The sequence below is a fragment of the Perca flavescens genome, chromosome 10 (assembly GCF_004354835.1).
Source record: "Perca flavescens isolate YP-PL-M2 chromosome 10, PFLA_1.0, whole genome shotgun sequence".
Lineage (NCBI taxonomy): Eukaryota > Metazoa > Chordata > Actinopteri > Perciformes > Percidae > Perca > Perca flavescens.
The window spans coordinates 37434357-37458890 of NC_041340.1; the positions used below are offsets into that span (position 1 = coordinate 37434357).

At 43.2% G+C, this 24534-nt stretch overlaps 2 protein-coding genes across 8 annotated transcripts in view; both read right to left on the reverse strand.

Moving 5' to 3' along the window:
- The window catches only part of afap1l1a (actin filament associated protein 1-like 1a), a 32329-nt gene extending 30175 nt beyond the window's left edge, over positions 1-2154 (reverse strand). For both annotated transcript variants that reach the window (XM_028590003.1, XM_028590002.1), the window contains exon 1: positions 1640-2154. In XM_028590003.1, the coding sequence (XP_028445804.1) occupies positions 1640-1682 (43 nt within the window). In that variant the 5' untranslated portion in view covers positions 1683-2154. The remainder of the gene's footprint in view (positions 1-1639) is intronic.
- Positions 2155-2789: 635 nt separating this feature from the next.
- ablim3 (actin binding LIM protein family, member 3) overlaps positions 2790-24534 on the reverse strand; it is a 62004-nt gene continuing 40259 nt past the window's right edge. For 2 of the 6 annotated variants that reach the window (XM_028589297.1, XM_028589295.1), the window contains exons 10-22: positions 15379-15540; positions 13832-13861; positions 13557-13683; positions 12691-12786; positions 7790-7924; positions 7525-7595; positions 7139-7307; positions 5966-5995; positions 5548-5603; positions 4822-4888; positions 4713-4723; positions 4507-4587; positions 2790-4056 (exon numbers count right to left, since the gene is read on the reverse strand). In XM_028589297.1, coding sequence (XP_028445098.1) covers positions 3943-4056; positions 4507-4587; positions 4713-4723; positions 4822-4888; positions 5548-5603; positions 5966-5995; positions 7139-7307; positions 7525-7595; positions 7790-7924; positions 12691-12786; positions 13557-13683; positions 13832-13861; positions 15379-15540 — 1149 coding nt within the window. In that variant the 3' untranslated portion in view covers positions 2790-3942. The remainder of the gene's footprint in view (positions 4057-4506; positions 4588-4712; positions 4724-4821; positions 4889-5547; positions 5604-5965; positions 5996-7138; positions 7308-7524; positions 7596-7789; positions 7925-12690; positions 12787-13556; positions 13684-13831; positions 13862-15378; positions 15541-24534) is intronic. The other 4 variants (XM_028589296.1, XM_028589299.1, XM_028589300.1 and 1 more) reach the window with 4 other exon arrangements.

A 24534-nucleotide genomic window follows, 5' to 3' on the forward strand; every position in this document is an offset into this window, starting at 1 on the left:
CAACAAAAAAGCTATAGTAATCCCACTGTACACAACAAACTAGTTAGCAACTAGCTGGTGAACATACAGCAGAGGAGCATTTAGCTGCTAAAAAATACTGGACTTAAATTTGTCAGGTGGACATGAACACGACTCAAAATAACTCTTGACAACATGTTTGTCATATCAGCTGAAAATAGGTCTAATATGTTATATATGTTAACAGCTTGCTCAATGTCCCAAAAATTGATTAATGCAGTACTACACACTGCCACTTTGGAATCTGGCAGCTTGTAAAGGGCATTTGTCCTTATTTTCTGTATGTATAGACTAAACAATCAATTGATAGAATATAATTTACTGTAGCCTTATTTAAGACAAGGAAGGAAAAGTGATTTAGCAGCAACCAATCAGGGGATTCAAAGTCCATGTAAACAGAAGGGTGCACCCCAGGGATCACCAGCCATCACCACGTGTTTTCTCCTGCAGCGTTTACACAAATACAAGCTCAGATAGAAAGTCAGTCAAGCAAAATTCCTGTGTTTGTGTGTGTGTGTGTGTGTGTGTGTGTGTGTGTGTGTGTGTGTGTGTGTGTTGAAAGAGATGGGAACGAGGAATGACAGGCAAGGATTTCTCCCAACCTGGACAAGAACTAAAGATACTCTTTAGATCATTTGTGTACACACCAAACACACTAGTAACATCCACATAATCCACATACACTAACAAGGTGAGGACGGATGGCAAATTAGTAAATCATGGATCATACTAACTGAAATCTGAAACTATAAACTGAAATCACAACTTCATATTTGAAATGCTGAATTTGGTCACACCAAGCCCTGTTAAAGCTGTTGCTTCTAACCTTGGACCAAAGCCCATGGAGGGATGTATTTGTTTTTAGTTACAATGTGGAAAAATGTTGTACTGTGCAGGGGGGCAAATGTACCCCTCCCAGATAAAACACATGGGGCGGAAACACATTTTGTATTGCTATTTCAACACAAAAGCATTGGAGCACTCCAGAGATTTTTATGAAGAATTATCTGCTGGTGGTGTCCAATATCAAACAATGATTACCATGACTGCCTAATCTGCAAATATCTCATCTCCACATCCAGATATTTGACTTGACTCAGGATGAGTGAGTTTCACTTTCTACAACAACAATCAAACTTCAGATGAGCGCTTGGTTCTCTGCCTCTCCAAGCAGCTGGGTGGGGGGGAGGCCAAAGCACCATTATTTATGTTTAAAGTGCACTACCATTGTGTCCTCTTACATTTACAACAGGAGGGGGAAATATAGGGAAAAGGGAAGTGTCTCAGACAACTGATTCCTGAAGTCACATATAGAGAATATACTTAAAGAGAATATTAGAATAAATTAAGTGCAATTAGGACAGACATTTAAAAAAATCTAATGATTATGTTAGGTGTACATTTTGCCAGCTATTATCCCATATGTCCCCAGTAAAACCAGTTCAGTGTAGAGCCTCAGTGAGGGTGCAGCAGTCAGAGCTCAGAGGTATGGGAGACAAACATGCAGATCTGAATCTACCTTTGAAAACTGCACAGAGAAGTAAAACACACACTCAGAAGGAGTCAGCGGGGCAGTCAGTCTCTTTTGAAGCAGTGTTTCAGGTTGAACGAGTAAACTTACATTTGGTGCCGTTTGTTTCCATTCCGCTGGTGATGCTGTCCATGTGAGCGCTGTTGAAATTGAATGCAGGCCCATGAGTGAGTGAGTGAGAGAGTGAGTGAGTGAAGGCGTGGAGACACCGCTGACAGATACAGTCGATACATTTCAGATCTGCTGGTCGGGAACTTGAGGCAGGCCATTTCTCTGCTGGGTCCTAGCGTCAGCTACTGCATCCAGCTCAGAGTTCGACAGCTCAAATGATTCCTAAAGTTAGTTAGTAGTATGCTTATTTGCTTTTTTGCCGAGCTAGATGGGGAGCGTAGCTAATAGCCTAGCTACAACTTTCAAGTCAGTACGATAACGTTATGCAATTTAGCTAGCTGGAGCCAGCTAGCAGTTACGTTAGCTTAGCAAATAAACACGTAGCATATACGTATATTTATCTAGTTTGCTAAATTCATACAAACAATAAAGTAAAAACGACAATTCGCTGTTATGTGTGCCGGACGCAAAATTACGAATCCCACTATGGCCACGCCAAGACCCGCCCTACGATGCAGCTCGATTGGTTGGGGTTAGGCATTTGACCTCGAGTGGTTAGGGTCAGGGGATTGGTCAGGGGATAGGACCTGTACATGTAAGCGTGGACGCCTGGCCAATGGTAGTATGTGAATGCTATTGAAGGGCGGGTCTTGGCGTGGCCATAGTGGGAAACAAAATATCGGGTACTGGACTGTAACATTAGCACTCTCCGCTGGTTGCCTGGAAACTGCTGCAGGGCAGGAAATCAACATGGCAACATGTTCTGTCAACTTCACTTCGGTTCTTGTTATGGATGCAGAAGAAGAACAAGTTAACGCTACATTAGAAACAAACGACGAGTAACCTACAGTCTATGGAGTCAATATACAGTCTATGGATTAATATACAGTCTACGGATTAATATACAGTCTATGGAGTCACTGCTGCTTGGTGGGTTGGGCTGCCTTTGGACCGAGCCAGGCTAGCTGTCCCGGTTATAGTTGTTATACTTACTCCATGGGAATGTTCTCGTTTATCTCTCAACAAGAAAGAGAATATGCCTTATAATTTCATAAATGTCAAAACTATTCCTTTAAGAAAGTATTTTAGAAGTAATTTTTTTTTACCAATGACAAATAAAAAAAGAGAATGAATTTGTTTCAAGTTTAATTGTTTAGTGACAAAATCAAAAATAACAACCCTGAATCTTTGTCAGTGAGTTAAATACCTTGCAGAGTGGATATACTATCTGTAGCTACAAAATTAATGGGCTATTATTCCTAAAAAGAATATAACTAATAGTACATTTAAATGTATGGATAAATACAGTCTTCATCCTAAAACAGTCATTCAATTGCAATGAGCTGGAAAGCATGGAGCAGGACTGAATTGGTGTTTCCTGTATGTACTTAATGTACTGGATTGCACATACTTTTAGGTTACCATACAGCTGCACAGTGAACTGTATATTGGTGACCTTTACCTATTTAACCAGAAGATTACATTGAAGTGATCTGCTAATCTGTATTTGCATTCTCACTCTGGTTTTTATTTGCACACATATCAATCAGGTCACAAATACAATTAAAAAAGTTGCGTCTATCTCAGATTGTTACTTGTTTCATTCTATATCAATTAGTGTAAACCAGAGGGACACAGTATTTCAGGTGAAAAGGAAAGCACAGGTAAACAAACTGCATTCTTATAAACCAAAGCAAAGTGATGCTGTATGCTCGCTCGCTCACTCACTCATTCTTCTCATCTAATCATTCACATTGATAAAGTGTCACAAATGATATAGTGAATCTACATTCTACTCATTAAGATTGCTGGTGCTGCACACTCATAACTAAGAGAGCATAACAAATAAGGCAAAGCCAAAAATCTCCTCTTTATGTTTTAGCACTGCGGCTCTGGTCACAGACACCCCCACGTGTGGCCTTATAGGGGCACAGCCATGCCTTCCTCCAGCCTCCAGGCTTAAGAGAAGCACATCACTAATGTACTACAGTCTCTATTGCTTACACACCACTCTGGCACTCTGCCAAAGTTACATGGACAGCCATGTAACAGTTTCAGTCCATCTGTGCATAATGTCTCTGTGGCCTTACCTCGGTAGGCCCTATCTTAGAAGTTCACGCTGGTGTGACCAGAATTTGTTGGGTCATATGAGGAGATCTAGAACAGGTTCTCAGCCATGGCAGTGAAACTGAACAGAAATCTACATATCTCTTTCTTCCCCTCCTACAGTCTGTCAAGCCTCTCGCTCTAGTTATGGCAGTATTCAACGCACGTCCATGTTATTAAAACAGTCGGGCCTGTTTCTTGAGCTCATTTCTCTTCCACAGAGCCAGCCGGTCAAAATCTTCCACAGTCATGCCAAACACTTGGAGGAACTCCTCTGGGGACAGGTGACGCTGAGAACACAATGGTAAAGAGATGACAAAGTTAATACATTATACCTGTCATTTTCAAGTTCCCAATTAAGTCTCCATTCCTCTAATGTACTATTATTTTCAACTTGGTCTTTGTTTCCATTAAGGACATTAAGGTTATAATTACAAAAAGACAAATACATTGTTTTTTAGACTAAAGTAGACAAAAAAGAAAAAGCATATAGTATTTTCAACCAGAATTCCAGAACTGGCACCAGACCATAATGTAAGGAAATACAATTGACAGAAACAGTTCAATGAATATATATTTTAAAATACTAAAACTATTTTACAGAGTTTGATTGGTGGCCTGTTCTGCAGTGGGTTTAGCCTTTGTATTTCTAAAATCTTGGCTATGGCGCTAGTTTTGAACTAGACCCTGGACCACTTCTTCCCAGCTGAGTTGTCCTAAATGGCCCATTTCTAACTCACCTCCAGTCTGGCTCTGTCTACATCTTTGGGCAGCCTGTTGCGACCTCTGGTGGTGACAATGAGCTCCTCGTAGGGGTAAATCTGCAGAGAGGGGAAGGCAGCCATGCTTTATCAAACCTTGGGCATTATTTACAATAACACTGGGATTATTCAACATATAGGCTAACATGGAAGGAATTATTCAAATGATTCATTTAAAACCTTACCGTGTATTCTGCTGGGAGGAAAGAAAAAGAATTAAGTCAGTGCAATAGAAAAAAAAAAGTAGAATGAATTGCTTCCATCTAATAAGGGATAGGTGTTTTAAAATATTACCTCTGCTTCCCCAGTTGACCTCGCTGCCACTGTCATAGTGGTACTGGTAGCAGTCAGCACTCTGAGGCTGCAGGTGTAAAGAGGGACAGCGACTTCAACATAAACAGATCCTGGCTTATTTACCTCTACAGCTAAGAAAGCCTTTATGTTTAAAGCCCCCTCAGATTGGAATAACCTACCTGTAAACATTCAATCCATTTCATCTCTCCCGTCCTTTAAAAATGCCCTGTCCTCTTATTACAGAACCAACTGTACCTGTCCATAACACCTTTACAACAACATGCTAAGTCTGGAACCACCACTTCCAATATTATTACTACTATCCAGTTTAATTCTTGCTCTGCCTCAAACTTGAATATGATTGCCTGATCCTGATGTATGTTTGTTTGTGGCTGTTTTGTTAACTGTTATGTCTAATTGTGATTGTACTGTATATTTATGTCGCTAAGGACCCCCTCGAAAATGAGATGCTGCATCTCACTGGGTTATTAAAAAAAAAAAATAAATTTACATATATTTTTAGCCAGAGATATGTAAACATATGTAACGAAATAAGGGAATAAAAACAGCTCTAACAATACTCAATCCTAATATGTCAAGGTTAATGGCAATTTCATATAACAGATGCAATTTTAAAGATGTCAGCCCCATAAAAAATAAGCCCCAAGCCTATATAATTAATAAAGCTAATCATGCTGTGTTGTGTCTTGTTTACTGTGGTCTCACCCTCTGGATGCCGTTGCGTCCGTATCCTGGCAGTGATGCGGACTTACAAACAGAATCTAAAATAGAGAAAGCAGTGATAAAATATTACAGTTTCTTAAATGTCCAATAATTTTCATGTAGTCTGGCACTTTGAAATCATATGATCAATGACAGGTCAGTGCCAGAAGATGGTGCTCATGACTAACCAAAAACTTCCAGATGTGTGCACATAATACTGAAGCTTTGTTAATGTGAGGTCATTGAATCCAGCACAAACACATCATTTATGACCCAATGCCAACCTCCAATCAGAAACTAAATATGAAAACAGCTACTATTTAAATGGCTTGAAATTTAAACCATGAACCACAAACTGAGGTGGTCTGCATGAAGCCTAAATCATATTAGAATATTTATAAAATAGAAATGACAAACTCACCACAATCAGCGCTGTACTGAGATCTGAGAGCTGTGAAATAAAGAGAACATATAGTTACATGACATCTTCCTTACTGCAAAAATGCAATGCATTTTTAATCTGCCCTACTCTAAATTTTGATTAAATTCCTCAAAAACATATTCGGCAGAAGTGGCTATAGAGTTTTGACAGCCATCTGTCTAGTTCGAGGCGTAACAAAGAAACAGAAAAGATGCAAGTTGGGTACCCATCAAGCCCTGGGAGGAACACTAAACATCAAAGGGGCAATACGGCAGAAAGAGGCCAGGCAGGACTGGTTCAGGGTGGTAGGGGGTGGGGGTGGGGGAATAAAAAAATTAAAAAACAACAACGTACAAACATGCAAGCACAAAGACACACTGCGCGCTCCACCATCTAATCGCACCACACAGCTTGTATGGTTACAAGCCTTTGTTGCCTTTCAACCGTGGCCAACAGAGTCCCGTTCAGTTGTGTCCCCACCCATCAGAGGAACAGCTTTAATGAGAGATCTTACTGCTCATAAATAAACCAGGATATGGGACACCAGCTGTGAGAGCGAGAGAGTGTGATAGGTACACAGACAGACAGAGAGATGGAGAGTTAACAGAGTAGAATATAAAGAGTGATATCAGGAGTGAGAGGAGGAGAAACAAGCACGCAAAGAAGTGAAAAGAAGAGGGGAACCATTGGATAGTGACGGAGACAGAATGAATGTTAGGGGCTAACACAGCTGTCCCAATACGCAGCTTGACCATTGAAGCTTTGTCATTACAAACAGAAACAACTCTGGTAGCTTCAGGTCTGACTTTATCACATCTGGCACACCTGGTTGAATGCTCTTCTCTCCGTAGCTTGATCAGATATCTCCACAACAATGACAGACCACATCTGCTGCTGCTGCTGCTGGCCTACCACAGGTTTGGCAGCAGCTGTTCAACTATCTCAATAAACCGTCCCGCCTGCAGCAGCCATGACCCTCTCTGACCTGCATCCACAACCTCACTGCCCTCACTCCAAACGTAAACGGCTCGTAAAAAAATGAAATAACCTTGTGGCAACATATATGATCACGCCGGGAGGGACAAAGACATGGCTGCACAGGCATGAACATGCAGAAACAGAAAGAAGAATAGACAAAGAGGAAGATGCATAGGGGGCAGGGTGGATCCTTACATCCGTTGACAGTGTTGTTGTACGCCGTGGTGCCGTAGCCTGTAGTGTTGAGTGTTTCCTTGCTCCCACTACGAGAATTCCTTGCACTGCCCCAGGGGTCGTTGTCATAGGAACCAGATCTGGCTTTCATCTCCTCCTTTAGGATCATCCTCCCGATGCCACTCCCGATCTGAGGAAGGAGGCAGAAGGGGAAGAAAAAGAAAAGAAGTGTAAGGGAAAATGGCTAATTTAATGTACAGGGTTTTTCCAAGATGGAGAAAGAAGCAAATGGTGGATAGTTCAGGCATCATACTATAAGACGTGCATTATTTATGGGTGTTCCTGAGAAGTGACTTTCTTCAACCAGATGTTGAAGAAAGAGAGAAAGAAAATAATGAAGCGCTTACTCTTTGAAGACTGTGACTCCAACTCTCTTCATCTCCTCCTGTCGAGAAGCGTCTTCTCGGCGCCCGATAGGCTGAGCGAGACAACAGATTAAAGAGGTTTTCCTTGTATGAATGTAGAGTTCAGAGTGGAACACAGTGGGTGAGTGAATAAATATGACAACACAGTTACAAAACAAACTGCACTTCTATGTCTGTGTTTGGTCCAGCAGAAAAATACAAAAAATGCAGCTTACTATCCAGCTAAACGGAGTGAAATGACTCCTACTTTTTGGCGAGCTGGTGTACGGGTAGTAGTCCAACTCTGACTGGGTGTATGGCTCAGGAGAGGAGGTGGACAGTCTGGAGGATCTGACGATGTCCTCGCTGGTCCTGCTTTTGGTGGCTGTGTCCACATGATTGTCTGTGAAGAAATGGATCAAGTTAGGAGAGAAAAACCCCCAGATAGGATCAAAGTAAGTGGTAATTCTGTTAAAGCAATAGTTTCACATTTTGGGAAATACAGTAAGTTTATTCACTTTTTTGCCAAGAGTTAGATGAGAAGATCGATACCACTCTAACAAATATACATTTGTCCGTTTAATATTGAGATATCATATAGAGACTGCTAGCTTAGCTTAGCATAAAGACTGGAAATGAGGAAAGAGCTAGCCTGTTGCTGTCAACAAAGAAAAAGAAATGCTTACCAGTATCTCAAAAGCTCACAAATTAACACATTATACCTATACCTAAAAAAAAGCCATGAGCAGCGACTTTCTGCATTCTCCGCTATCTACCTGGCAACCTCACGGTGATGAGACAAGACTCCTGGAAGTCACTGTGCCCTGTTCGTGTATGAATTAAACAAACAATATATAATATGTTAATTCATGACGTTTAGAGATGATGGTCTCCAGACCTAGCGACCTTTTTACAGAGCCAGGCTAGCTGTTTCCCCCACGCTGTATGCTAAGCTAAGCTAACTGTCTTCTGGCTCCAGCTTCATATGGAATACAGAGAGAGTGGTGTCAATTTAGTACTCAACAAGAATGTGAATAAGCCAATCCAAAATGTCAAACTATCCCTATGAGGAGAAAAATGTGTTAATAAATATCACAAGAGTACATTTACACAGTCAACATATCCACCATTCCTGTCAGAGGAGATCAGTATTTCAGCCAACTGCATGACAATGACCAGCATTAACATCAGTTCAGTTACTGCTCAGCCTGAGGCACACGGTGGTTTCATGAGCGGTGTGAGGCGATGATATTGATGCCACTCTGCACTAAAGCACAGTCAATGGGAGTCAATGGATGTGACATGCAGTGTAATTTCAGATAGATCGCTATCCACTCTGTTAGCCATGATCCATTGAATTCCTATGCACATGATGCAAGACACCGATGGCAGATATTCTCATCTCTGGGACACACACTTTCAGCTTGATGACAGGGCGAACCGCCACACACACACACACACACACACACACACACACACACACACACACATCCATTATTCTTCTTCATTAGTAAAATGTATCTGGCTGTCAGTGCTGCGGTGGTCCCCTCAACCATTCAGTTTGACAGCAGATTGAAATTTCTGCCAGAGAAAATATGACTGTGCCATATTGACATGGGATGACAAACAGAAAGAAAGATACATACACACACTCACACACAGAGATATGCAATATCTATCTACCGGCATTGAGTGAAACAGCGAGAGGAGGGAGATACTTACAGTGGCAAGGTCACCGGGTAAGGTGAAGCAGAAGGTGGAGGGAAGTGAATAAAAGTGATTGGATGCAATAAAAAAAAGAGGTAAAAAGAAAAGGGAAAAATTATTGGAACGTCCCCAAGAGAGAAGTGACAATGTGAGAGCTCCCATATGGAGAACAAGGACCAAGCCACCAAGACCTTTTCTATACAGCTGAGTAGTACATAACCGGCCTTTGATGCACACAGCAACACACCTTCACATGTGGCTTTAGATTTACATCAATCCTGTTTAGTGCTAAAACAGAAAAAAATAATCAATTGCTGTTTAGGAGGACATAAAGTACGAGAAGGATCAACACTGTTGTGTTGTGACTGTTGTTGAAGGGTGTGCAAAATGTTGGTATTAAAGGTTTTTGAACTTGCCATTTACTTTATTCTTCAGAGGCAAAAATGTGTAATGTAAACATGATGGCCAGTGATGTACTAATTACCGTATTTTCCGGACTATAAGTTGCACTTTTTTTCCTACTTTGGCTGGTCCTGCGACTTATAGTCAGGTGCGACTTATATATCAAAATTAGGGCCGGGTCTCGATTAAAAAAATTAATCTAATTAATTACAGGCTTTGTAATTAATTAATCGAAATTAATCGCATTTTAATTCCATAAATATTTGACCTGAGAACAGTGAGAAGTAATTTTTTTCACATGGATTTTTAGTATACCATTGAATAATGACTGAATACATAAGCTTAAGCAACACAATATTGTTTATTTTTGTTCAACCAAGTCCAGCAGACCAGTGCAATTTTTGCCATTAAGTGTAGCAATAGCATATTTAGAAATATAGTACATTTCAGAAATTCAGGTAGCCTATAGGTAGGTAGACCTTCTGTAAACTATGTTTTTTTTAAGTAAAACACAATACTTTCAAGTACATTCAGACTTAGTTACCCTGGTCCTTAAACCAGTAGGTTGGGTGTGGGTCCTTGTACTCGGAGTCGGGCTAACGTCCACGCTAGCTGCTAAATGTTTGGCGTCGAGGTGATACTTGAGGCTCGATGTGCTGCGGTGATATGAGGATTCCTTGTTGCATAGCTTGCACACAACCATGCTCTAATCGACGCTTCCATCCGTTCGTTTTTTATAACAAAATGTCCCATCCACGGAGCCAACCAAAGCGGTCTCGTCAGCTTCTTCGTTCATGTTCACTGTGGTTTGTTGATGTCTGAAGCATTGACATATATAAAAGGTCTGAAGCATTGACATATATAAAAGGTAGTTGGTGCTCCAGTATAATCGGTCTGCCGAAACTCATCCAGTGAGAAACATCCCGCGGTGCAAAAATAAGTGTGATTAAAATGCGTAAAAAATGTTTAACGTGTTATTTTTTGTGTAATTAATTAACGCATTAAAGTCTGTAATTCATACTGAAAACATTACCGTCTACAGCCGCGAGAGGGCGCTCTAGGCTTGTGACAACTAGAACGCTCCTCCTAAAGACAACTGAGAAAGAAAAGAGATTTAAAAAAAACTGCAGGTAGTAAAATATGCAGCCCCGAAAACGGTAATCGAGCAGCAGAAAGAGAGTTTGAAATGAGGGAGAAACTTATGAGGGAGACTGGCGAAAAGGTGACTCTTACTGCAATGAAGAAAACAAAGAAAGCTAATCGGCTAATCGTGGGCTGAAAGCAAGACGGCCAGAGCTGGAGGAAGGAGTCGGGAGGGGCTCGTTCACGGTGCAGTTACGTCTCCACGCCTTTTAATCCATCCACGCTCCACGCCCTGGTAGCTAGTTGTTCTGTGTGCTATTGTATAGTTCAATAACTGTTAATGTGTTACGTTAACATACCGGACACCTACCGCATTCAGCGTATTGTTCTGTGTGCTATTGTGTAGTTGAATAACTCTTGTATTTATATTCTAAATAAATGCGATTTATAGTCCGGTGCGATTTATATATGTTTTTTTCCTCTTCATGACGCATTTTTTGACTGATGCGATTTATACTCCGGAGCGACTTATAGTCCGAAAAATACGGGTAAGACATATGGAAGGGGGAAAGTGTCTATACACACATCCACACAGTTTACTAACTACCCACAAATACCAACACACACAGTAACATGCAGGACAAGAACAAAGAAAAACTATGCTCCTGCAGGAGGTCTTCGATCTTGTGACTCTCAGCTGAAAAGCATTTTCCAGTGTGATGTGACAAGGGGATAGAGAATCTTTTTTCTTAGGAATGTTATACTGAAGCACACTATCCAGATGGCTGAATTGCATTTCAGTTCACTGACTTGTAAAAAAAAAAAAAATATCTTGAAATAGCATCTTGTGTTAACCTTGCTGCTGTAGAGTATTTGATTGAATGACAACATAATTCCACACAAGAAATCAGACTTCTGTCTCACATACTCTGTTTTCAATAAAAAAAATTAAAAAAAGCAACACAGCAGATGTGTCTGAAGTCAAACAGTTACGATTACAGTACATCTTAAATCACACACTGACCACTGGTTAACTAGGCTATGCTGAGTCTCCACAGCAAATATAAATTCCAGTTATAATACAGTTTTCCAATGTGCTTTGGGCCGTTGTTCTGTTCTATTCTGGTGAATTGTGTGTCCTCAGTGTCCCATGTACTCAACACTTGTCACGCCTGAGCAACCTTCACTTCATTCAGGGTCTGTTCCAGCCCCATTCGTGGTGCAGGAGCTGCACGCAGAAGCAGGCATGTGCTTGTGGCATGCAACACTAAACATTGCTCTTTTGCATTGGGCCAGTTACCAATGCAATAAGTCTAACTGATCATCATCTTCAATAAAAATAAAGTTGTACAAGTCAAACTCTATTTCCTTTGTGCATTTTTAAGCACATAGTCAATATTTTCCATTTGTCTGGTTTTGTTAACGAGGGCTTCATTTTTCTATGACAACTGGAGCATCAATAGTAATAAATGCCAAATCACAGCTGTTAAAAACATCAATAGGTCAGTAAAAACATCTACATGGAGTACTCTAACACAAAATGACTAAACTGACAGGAGGACAGGCAGGCTAAGGCGGGGCTAACTGCACTGTACCCGTTCTCGAATAGATGGGAGGCTTCCTGTAGATGTTGGGGTCCCCTGTGGCTGAGGAGAGAAAGAGGAGATGGAGAGGTGAAACATGGAGGAGTAAAGGAGGAGAGGATGTGACTTTTCTGTCGGGATGATCGGATGGGGCGAGATGGAGGTAGGAGGGATGGTTGTAAAGGAAGGTAAAGATGCAGTATGAGAGGGAGAATGCGGCAGAGAAATTATGTACAGTATCTAAATACGACTTAGTCACATGTTCACACACTGATTCCCACAGAACTTAAAATGAATGATTTGCATTCGTGAGTAAGGGCAGATGAAATCTTCCCCGCGTAGTAAAAAATCTATGAGATTGAGAGTGGTGCAATGAAGAGATGGGGAGTCCTACCTGGTACATGAAAATGTTTAGGGGGCTGGTTTGTGGTGGGTGTGCTTGACCGCCCCTCTTGGCCGTAATAAGGTGAACTCCTGCCACTCTCAGAGCCTGCAGCCAGCCACAGCCAATCACAGCAAAGGAAACATGAGCATGAAGGAAGGCCTCAACACATGTCTCAACTATGCAGATAAAACGGCCTAAACATTCATTCAATTTACAAAGTGACATTGGATAACTTTTCCACTTGTGCAATTACAAAGGCTATTGACTTGCCTTCCTATTACAGTAAGTACAGTGTCAATGCACATGTGTAAGAGCTAAATGAAATGACAGCCAATGAGGAACTGCAGCACATGAGATAGCCAAACAACTCTTTTGGAGTGAAGTAAAAAAAGATTCTGCCCCAAGGCAGCGAATCTGTGTATCTTTTGTCACCACTAAAACACTTATTTATTTTAATATTGTTAATATATAAGAGTGGTGATGACATACAAATGGAAATGACAAGCAATTTGAGCTCTCTTAAAGAAATAGTCCAACATTTTGAACTATTTCAAAATAAATTTTGAGCACATTAACACATATTAGTTTTCCTTGCTGAGGTTTAGGTGAGAAGACTGATACCAGTCTCACATATTAGAGTGGTTTCAATCTTCTCATCTCGACAAAAGCATATTCCCCAACATGTTGAACTATTCCTTTAAATGACTCTTGATGAACTTCTGTAGAATCATTCTCTTAGCTCAGAAACTCCAATGGGCTTCAACTTTGTTCAAAGTGCATAAGAACAGAATGATTGACTTCTTTTATATTAAAAGACTGATATTAAACTCTGAGGTTATCAGCAGACAACTAGGTGTGAAGACATTCTGACTTACCAGGGTAGGCATAGTGCTGCGGAGAGCGAGGCATGATTGGTGACATGCCTTGGCGACTATACGTCGGCGAGTCAATATAACCTGGACTGGAGCACCGCCTCTGCTTTATATCCAGGCTGTCGTAGTCCTGAAAAGATAAAGGTGAGGTAAAAGTAGAAAAAAAAGAGCAGGGGACAACGAGGAGACAAACAGTTTAGTGACAGGTCCAAATTTCCACAGTTCACCTGTTAAAACTTGTCACTGGTCTTAAGTGCTCTGCTGTGGAGCATGCTTACCTGAGAATAAGGAGAGAGTGTCCTAAGTGACTGGAGAATCAGTGGAGAGAGAAGAGTTACCATTTACACTTTAGCACCGTGGTGAAACAAAAACAATATTTCATATTTCATGTATTTACAGAATTGCAAGAAAAGACTGGAGAGTCAATCAACCAAACTCAATCTATGTTTTGTTTAATCCTACATGGATGATTGGTGGGGGTTTATGCATGGGACAAAGTGATGACCACTGTACATAATTATTTATAATATATAATATATTATTTATAAGTCAGTTAAAGGAATAGTTCCGCATTTTGGGAAGATGGATACCACTCTAATGTCTGTCTAAAGCTCACTAAGTAACAATGTGTACCTCTTTTGTCTTATTTGTACACTTTTTTAAAGAAAATTGTTTCGGTCTCAGACCTTCATCAGGTAAAAAAATTAATTATTTAATTTACCTGATGAAGGTCTGAGACGGAAACATTGTATTTTTCTTAATAAATTATTGCTTGCGTAATTGGCAGTGTGCGGGATTTTCTTTAAACATTTTTGATCTGCTACTTTTGATCATATCCTACACACATGCCTGACAAAAGAGGTGTGCAAAAAAGCTTTCCTACGTTTTATTTGTACACAAAATAAAATGTAAAAAATTGATTGAACTATTCCTTGGTTTGGCTTGGCTAGTGAGCAGCAGCAAGCGGATTCCGTTAGCTTTGGACAGAGCCAGGCTAGCTGTTTCCCCTTGTTTTTATGCTAAACTACGCTAAGCTAATCACCTGCTGGCTCTAGCTTAATGAACAAACAGATCTCAAGAAAGTGAATACGTGTAATTAAAATTTTTTTGAACTATTCCTTTTATTATGGTGCTTATCGTCACTGTCAGTTGACAACCTTGTATGTCCAAAACCGTTTTTTGTCAAGAAATGAAAAAGGCTAATTTGAAAACCTTATATTGAGCTTACCTCAAACAAAGCCAGTTGAAATTGCCTCGTCACTGCTTGAATATTTGTAAAACTCACAGACAGACGTAAAGGGTGACATAGATTTATGGGGAAAAATGAACGAAATATGGAGATACGATGTTTCTGGCCGACAGCAACGATATGTAAAAAGACATTTACCAGAAACTGATGTGAATTATCTGTATGTTGTAAAATCCACCAATCTGTAACGTCAAACAAATGCTACAAAATAGTCATAACTACTAAATTAAATTTTACTGAAAATTCCAACGACTTTAAAATTAAGTTTGGTTTTCTAAAAAAAAAAAAAAAAAAAAAAAAAAAAAAAAAAAAAGACTCTCTTTCTCTTTGTAAAAAAGACAATTATCTTTTTATATTATCAAGTGTTTGCTCTGAAAATTGTTTCCATTCAAATTTCTAATTCCTTAATCACATTTTACCAAATCAAAATAATGCATCAATTTTTTGAAAACTTAAAAAAATGAAAACAATGAGACCTATCAGCACAGCTCCATCTAAATACTAAGCAAAGTGTTTCTCCTGAAAAGAGAACAGCGATGAGAGCAATGTTTGGCCTGGAGTGTGTAGCAGCAGTACCTCCCCATAGCCGTAAGTTTCTAGCCTGTCATCAGAGGTGTATCTGTTGTAGGGCTGGTATGAGGAGGATATGAGATCTGGCTGTTGGACCTCGTATATGGCTTTGACCTTTGGCAGGGCAGCTAGGTCCTTATAATCTAGGATCTGATTCGCCACTCTGGCCTGGAGAGAGGACACACACATACACCCACCAAAGACAGACACAACAGCAACAAGACCCAACATCAACCAAATGGACAATGCACAGTAACAAAGCAGAATGGAAACTCCAGCAGTGGCAGTGAGCAGTGAGCAGATCATGCAGCGGTAGGGCTGGGGATCGTTCAAACTTTTTACCCATACCAATACAGTGACTTTGATACTGGTTCCTCAACAATACTTTTTTCAATACCAATTTTATAAAATCAATTTTAAAGGTTAAGTGCTTAACTTCTTTATATGAATGAACGTCCGTTACATTCAAGCCGTTGCCAAATGAGTTGCTACAAACTAATTAAGACTATCAGCTCCCCACAACTCTCTCTGGATTTCTCAGTAGGACTATGTTCACAAGATTGTGGCGTCCGGTGACTTTCTCGCAGAAATCGAGTGAAGATAATGACCTCTTCTGAAGAGTCCGTCATGTTTTTTAATCCTCCGTGTCCTCCTTGGCAACTAGCAACTGCGTGGTGGAGGGGTGGGGGTGAAGTGCAGCAGAATTGTTGTCATTACTTAGAATTCCTTATGGGGGAGACAGAAACTATGCACTATAGCTTTAACAAAAAGAAATTATAACATTACGGCAAAAATATTTTTCAGCTCTTACTAGCTGAAAAAGATGTAACTCTGTGTAACGGAGAGGTTTTCCTGCGCGTCTCTACGACGTGTAACTTTAGACAGCCAATCACCAGCATTAGTAGATCTTGGTAGAAGCATGCTGCATGCTTATTGGCTCACTGACGCTGATGAGGTTTACTCCTTACGTATTAAAATTTGGTATTGAATAACAACGCATTTTTCGATACTCGATACCAGAGACGGTTTAAACCGAGACGCCCCAACTCAGAGTAGTTTCCTGTCTCGGTGTCACGTGGGCTCCGCCACGGCCATGCCTCTTCAGGAGACTAGCGGCAGGTCTGAGTGTGTTGATTCCAACGAGAGAAGTGAGCGTGAACACAGATTATGAGCGATTCTTTCACCCCGTAGTCACCAAAGTAAACATTGGAGCCATTTTTTACAAGCCAAATATCTCCAGGACATAGACACATCAGGAGAACATTAACTTTGTTTGAGACCTGTTTCTGTCTCAGGACCAAACTCTCGCCAGATCTGGCAACACAGAGAAGCTAACGTCAGCTAACGTTTGTGAACGCCCTAACAAAACTAATCTCCGTGATGCTAAATATGTCTTTTAGCTGTGTAAATATCTAACGCTAGCTAAATAAAATATTAATAAATAATAAAAATATAACTTTTCATCTATCCACAAGACATTCACTATACTTTCAAACGAGGCCACGCCCCTTTAGGAGACAGGAAGTATGTGCTGTTTTATACCATTGGCGCTGCTTGAAATGGTGTCAGTACTTGATCCGTTCCACCTGCACAATCCGTTCTGCGCATGCGCAATATGTTCACGCATGCGCAGATAATAATACCGTTTTACGACCTGCCCGATCTGTTAGTTTAGCTAACAGCTAATTCGGCTAAGCGCTAGCCGACAAATAACGCATGCGCAGAACGGATCGTGCAGGCAGAACGGACAGCTAGATTCAGTCTAAAATAACATTAAGTCAAACATAATGGGAAAAGTAGGCTACAGCAAAATGAAGACTTTACAGTAACAATAAAGACAAGTATTGAGTGATTGTATTTTAAATGAGCACAAGTAAAGTAGAACTGACGTAACAGCTGTTATATATGTTAACGTTTGTTTTGAAGTTTTATTTTGAGGGTCTTTTAAAAGTTTGCATGCTGTCTCAGCTAGCGGTTAACCGAATTAGCTGTTAGCTAAACTAACGTTAGCTTAACTGTGGAGGCTGACGGATGGCAGACCGCTACAATCAGCTAGCGGTTAGCCAAATGAACAGTTAGCTAAAGTAACGTTAGCTTCCCAGTGGAGGCTAACGACAGACCGCTATAATCACCTAGCGGTCCGCCCAAATTAGCTATTAGCTAAACTAACGTGAATTAGCTATTAGCTAAACTAATGTTAGCTTCCCGGTGGAGGCTAGTGTGGGAACAGATCGGTAGTGTCGTAAATCATCGTACCACAGCGCATGCGCGAACATCTTGCGCATGCGCAGAACGGATTGTACAGTTGGAACGGATCGGGTACTGACAAATGCGCTGTATCCAATCTTTAGTATAGAGGATCTTTGTCAATACTAACGAGGCAATTCGGCCGGTGCCTAAAAAGTATCAGATTCGGTACCCAGCCCTATGCAGCGGTGAGAGGAGTGAAAAAGAGCTGATGAAGCACACACAAGACTGCACACGCACATACGTGTGCATGTGCTCATCAAAAGTACACGTGTGCTGCAGAACCTGACAGCAGTGTACGTTTTTGACCCTTCTGGGGCTCAGCATGTTTGAGAAAGAGAGCAGATGAAGCAAAGACAGCTAGCTAGCTAGAGAAAGTGAGGGAGGGAGAGGAGGCAGTATGGAGGACAAGTGTGCTAACGCTGCATTTCTCTCTCATCCATCACCTTAAACAGAAAGGTCATTGATTATGAGATGAGAGCAGAGCGGGGCAGGGCTGAGCAGAGAGCTGTGACTCCTACTTACATGCAGGCAACCCTTGACATGCTAATACTGCCAACATGCAGCGGCACTCAGCACACTGCCAAGCAGCATGGTTGGACACTGGACACTAGGGCTGCTCGATTATGAGAAAAAAAATAATAATCACGATTACTTTTGGTCAATATTGAAATCAAGATTATTTAACACAATTACTCATTGTCTTTTGGAAAGATGTTGCAATTATTGAACTTAAAAAAGCAGTGAAACTGCTAGACAAATCAACAGTGAAAACTTCCCTTCATACTTTTGCCGTTTGAACATTTTCTTTTCCTTCAGAACACAAGACAAACGCAAAGTGCAATTTTTTTTTTTTTTTTTTTTTTTAATATATCTGTTTTTGTGATCATTAGGAGCCGAAATTGTAATCACGATTACAATTTCGATTAATTGCATAGCCCTACTGGACACCATATCTGGCTGAAGTCAGGTTTTGAAATGCAACTGGTCCAACTCTGCAGTCACAAAGTGACAACTTTCACATAAAGCTGGTATGTTCCCCATAGTCAGTCTCTCTCTCTCTCTCTCTCTCTCTCTCTCTTTATATTGTACTGTATATAGAAAGCACTGGTTTGGTGATTTGCACATCAAAACATGTTTAAGTGTTTAGTTTAAAATTGGGTTTTGGTTGAAATGTGAGTTTTTTTTTGTTTTAGATGTGTGGGTAACATTTAACAATTTTGTTCAAATTTCACTTTAATGTGCCTTGTTTTTTTGGGGGATTTTATTCCCATTCTTGTGGACAGTTCAAGTGCATTAGAAATACCTTCTTTGTGACCTAGACACTCTGTAAGTACTGTGAGCTAAATGCTAACATGAGCATGCTAACATGCTCGCAGTGTGAATGTTACCATGACCTGATGGTGGTTCTAGATTAATGTCAATGGATCACCAAAGTCCTTAGGATTCGTCCTATGGGGACCTGGAATATCTGTGCACAATGCCATGGTCATTTATCAGATCATTTTTGAGATATTTCACTCAAAACGAAAACTTCCTGGAATTGTTACAGAAAAGTCAGGGGATCATCCAAAGCGTGAGGCTACATCGTCCTGGAGCCAGGAATGTCTGTACAAATTGTTGTGCCAATCCATCTAATGAAGCTCAGCGCAAATTCTTTCAGGAAGACGTCATTACCCCAATCACTACTCATTCTTAAATCAAATCAGCTGTTCAAGAAGTGACGTGTCAGTTAAACCAATCAGACTGGCCACGAGATTCAAGGGCCAATCACAGCCTTACAACTCTGCTTTAAATCTGTTCTCTTCTTGTGCTGTCAGCTGTCGTTTCAGGCAAAGCGCTCGACTTTTGTCTGTCGGACGGCTTCATGGATCACTTTCCCTCTCTGTTTGGTGTGTTTATTTTGGTGATCGCTATGTCGGATTCCGAGCCTGCTCTTGCTTCGGACCCGTTTCCTGTACTCTGCTCGTCACCGGAGGCGATTCCTGGTACTCCGGACGGCATTCGCAGGAGCTCGCGGCTGGCTTCACTGCCCGGCTCCCACTCGGATGGGTCGGAGTTGCTCCTTTGGCGGCTCCGTGATCGCGGCGTCGTGCCGGCTTCGGGTTTGCCGTCTCCTGAGCTCCGCGAGCTGGCCGTCCAAGTCGGGTGCGTCTCGCCGGATCCCTCGCCCGCGCCCGCCGCTCCTGTGACTGCCCGCGGTCGGAAACGGGCCAGGAAGGCGGATCCCTCCCTCAGCGCCCCTGCGAAGACCCGCAGCGCGGGTTCCCTCGGCCGCGCTGCTGCCCTGGACGTTCCAAGTGGGTCGTCGGACACAAGACTCATTCTCGCTTCTCTCCAGTCTCTGGCCGGCTCGTTGCAGTCAATGGAAGCACGACTGCAGGCCGTTGAAAGCATTCCAGCTGCCACTGGTTCCGCGACCGTCGGGGCTGCTCTCTCCTCCGTGGCGCTGCCGGCACTAGGCTCCGCCCAGACAGGCCCGTCGGCCCCGGCCGACGCTGCCTTTTCTCTGGCCACTGCTGCTTTGGCTCCGTCCCCCGGTAGGCCTTACATTCCAGCTTCTGCCAATATTTCTGCCCGTCTGCGTGCTAACATTTTGCAGGGCGAGGACGTCAATTTCGTTAGCTTAATTTTGCCTTCCCCCGAATGTGACCAATCCGTCGTTTCCGGGGTGGGGTTCTCCGCCGTGCTTAAATCTGCGGACCCTCGGTTGTGCAAGGAGCTTTCCATTGAGCAGTTTTTGGTGGCTTTCGGCATATTTAGAGATGTGATTTGTTCAGTGTACCCGGAACGGCAGCAGGAACTTGATTCCTACCTTGCTCTGATTGGCGATCTCAACTTGAAGTATGGGAGGAACTTTTTCTACCGCTATCACAAGGCTTTCTCTAGTAAGGCTGCGCTGCACCTCGCTCGGTCCAATGTCCGGCTGGACTGGTCCGTCGTGGATCTCGAGCTTCTGGTCATGCTGGTGGGCGGTGCGCAGGTTAATTCCTGTGCCACCTGTTGAGTCGCGGGCCACGTGGCTTCTCTGTGCCCCATGCTGCCGTTTCGCCAGGTCCCCGGCCCCTCCTCTCAGTCTCCTCGTCCCCGTTCCCCTCCCAACGCTGCTGCGCAGGGCCGCCAGCTTCTGCCGCGATGCCCACCCCCGGTCTGTCTGCCCTCGGCGCTCGCGTCTGCCTGCCGGCCGCCTCGCCACGGCTCAAAGACATTTTGACTGTTCACCCATTCACTCCATTAAAACAGTGTGCATTGGCATATGAACTGTCTTCGCATCCTGATTCAGTGTTTGTTGATCACCTTCTCACTGGGCTTTCCCAAGGTTTTCGGGTGGGCGTGCTTACAGCGCCAACTGTTTCTTTCGTGGCTAAAAATCTCCTTTCCGCCACTTCCGATCCCGACACAGTCTCTCGGTTGTTGGCGTCGCAGGTGGCTAAGGGCTACGTCATTGGGCCGTTCAAGGCGGACATCACCGACACTTTTAAAATCGTGCCCATCCATCCTTCCCAATGGCCTCTTTTCGGAGTTAAGTGGGACTCAAACTTCTATTTCGGTGTGCGCCTGACCTTTGGGTGCAAGAGCAGCCCTTGCATTTTTAATCACGTGTCGGAGGCGCTTTGCTGGATCCTGCTTAACAGGGTGAGGGTGCCTTCGGTGCTTCATTTGCTGGACGATTTTTTGCTTATCGACCCCCCTCACGATAGCTCAGGGTCGTCTCTGGGGAAGCTGCGGAGCTGCTTTCGTTCCCTGGGCGTTCCTTTGTCTGACGAAAAAACTTTAGGTCCTGCCACACGTCTGGAGTTTCTCGGGATTACCCTCGACTCCGTCGACATGCAAGCGTCTCTCCCGCTCGACAAATTACAGCGCAATCACGAGATCGCTGCGTCTTTTTCAACCGCTGTTTCCATAACCAAACTCCAGTTGCTTTCCCTTTTGGGCCACCTAAACTTCGCCATGCGTGTTATCCCTCAGGGGCGTTCGTTCATATCCAGGTTATTGGATACGGCATCTTCAGTTTCCCAACTGCAGGATCTCGTATCCCTCGATGACGGCTGCTGTTCCGATTTGTGTTTTTGGGTTCACCTTCTCGAACATTGGAATGGGGTTTCGTTTTTTTACGATGATTTGGTGCATTCTTCTGACTCCATGCTGTTCTTCACAGACGCTGCCCCTTCTGCCGGGTTCGGTGGATTTTTTCCAGGGGCAGTGGTTCGCAGGTCACTGGCCTCCCACCTTCTCCCGGCTCGATTCGTCGGCCTTGCATTTGATTTACCCCATCGCCGTAGCTTGCCGCGTCTGGGGCTATCAATGGCAGCGCAAACGTATCTCTGTTTTGTGCGATAATCGAGCGGTCGTCGACATCTTAAATAGGGGGCGCTCTTCATGTAGTGCAATTATGCCATTTGTGAGAAGCATCACCTGGTCTGCCGTCATGCACAATTTTCTCATCACTGCCCGTCATGTTCCCGGTCATTCTAATGGTGTGGCTGATGCTCTGTCTCGTTTTCATTTTCAGGCCTTTCGGCGCCTGTGCCCTACCGCCAGCCCCTTCCCTGTCACTCTGCCTTCTCTCCAGGAGCTGGCGCTGTATTGAACCTATCGCCCCTGCATCATTATCTACATTCCTCTAGGGAGTATATGAGAAAAGGCTTGGCTGCGTCTACTTTGAAAACCTATGATTTTGCTTGGCGTACCTTCTGTTTCTTTTGCGTTTGTATTTCTGTTCCTCTTAAACCCGTTCTTACAAGCAGCATTTGTGCATTCATTTGTTATTGTACTGACACTCGCAAATTTAAGTTGCAGTATACTCAAGGTTTGCTCGCCCATCCTTCTCCCCCCGATCCGAGGCAGACTATCACTCTCGGTATTTTGCACGCTATGGTCTCGGTTCTTCGGGCGGGGGTGGTTTCTCCCTACGTTGACTCCTTACTGGAGTCCGTGTTTTTGCTGGCTTTTTATGCCTTTCTCTGATGCGGCAAATTTACTACCCCTTCTAAATCTTTTAACCCTGATAGTGATGTCACTTTTTCTGATTTGGCTTTTTATCCTGGTCATTATCGCTTATCTCTCAAACATTCTAAACGCGGTGGCGCTTGCTCGGTCCTCGTCGCCCGCACTGATACTTGTTTTTGTTCCTTCAAATCCATGCTAAACTATTTACTGTTGCGGCCTCGGACTGGCTCCTTAGCGCCTCTGTTCCTCGTCCCCGGGGGATTTCCCCTGTCGAGAGCTTGGTTTGGGCTTCATCTAAAGCTCGTTCTCCTTAGAGCTAATATGTCCCCTCAGCATTATTTGGGCCATTCATTTAGGATCGGGGCTGAGACGACGGCAGCTAACCAGGGCCTATCTTGTGCTTCCCTGCAACTGCTGGGTCGCTGGTCATCTGCTGCTTACTCCTCATTCATTCGTCCTGACGTCGACGACCTTCTCACCATCCAAAGATCATTGAAGTCTTGATTCTGGCGAGCATGTATATAACTGGTGGTGGTGTGTTTTCACGTCTCTGTTATTGTGTCTCATTTAGGATGTTGTCCTGCTTGTGTCACATTTATTCTTTGCTTGTCATGGTTCATGGCCTGCATTGCACTGCCGGTCATCGTGCCGTGGTTCTTCAGACTGGTTAGGGTTTTACTTTGTTTGGCCAGTATCGCCATTCCAGTCTCCGCGCCGAGGTTAATAAAATCAGTTAGGCTAGGGCTTTATTTGGTTTTGGCCAGTATTGCATTCCGGCCACATACCAAGGTTACTAAACATACCTGGGACTTTATTTTGCTTGTTGCTGGCCTGAATTGCCACCCAGGCAGGTATGCCGTGATTCGTCCTGCTGGTGCAAGGCGTGGAAGTGGAGTTAATTCCTATATGTAGTGGTAGGGCTCAGGGTTTCGTATCGCTTATGTTTGAGTAATTGCTAGAAATGTGTTTTCAATGTTTAGTCAGTCGATCATTACTTATTTCTGTTGCACGTTTCTTTGTTACATATTTTCTTGTTTTCATATTTACCTCCGAACAAGGTGGTGTTGTTGTTGTAGGTGCCCAGTTACGTACCACTCGAGTAGGTCCTCAGTCTTGGTCCTGCTGTTGTCTGATAGGAGTGATTCCCCTCCATATACCAGGCCCTCGCGGTGCACGGGCCTGACTTGCCTCTCCGGCGGGCATGCCGTGCTTGTCTTGCCGTACCGGCAGATATGCCTGCCTGTGCTGCATCCCAGGGGAGATGCCGTTGATATGGCGGCCTGAGTTGCCGATGCCGGCCGGTGTTGCCGATGCTGGCCGGTGTTGCCGATGCTGGCCGGTGTTGCCGATGCTGGCCGGTGTTGCCAATGCCGGCCTGAATTGCTGATGCCGGCTGGTGTTGCCGATGCCGGCTGGTGTTGCCGATGCCGGCTGGTGTTGCCGATGCCGGCCTGTCTTGCCGATGCCGGCTGGTGCGGCCGATGCTGGCTGGTGTTGCCGATAACTGACTTCCAAGATGTATTTTGCCTGCTGTATTAGGGATGGATCAATGCATTTGTTTTCTACTTCCAGATCCATGGAGGTGCTGTGTTATGCCGCCTGATTTGCCGATGCCGGCCTGAATTGCCGATGCCGGCCTGAATTGCAGATGCCGGCCGGTGTGGCTGGTGCGGTCAATGTCCGCTTGAGTGGCCGATGCCGGCCCGAATTGCCGCATGTCATGCCTCAGTTTTTGCCTTTCTATGTTACTCCGTGCCTGTGCTGCGGGAATTATTTGCTTCCGTTTTGGGGGTGTATCATTTAACCGATATTTTTATTTTCAGATCAGTTGTTGCAAGAGGTATGTATTAAAGTGTCTATGCTAGTTTGTATGTAGCCTATACCTTTAAGAATGCATGTTACAGTCTACATATTAAATGTTTTATATCTATAATCTATAATTCCCGTCACATTTTTTGGGGGTTA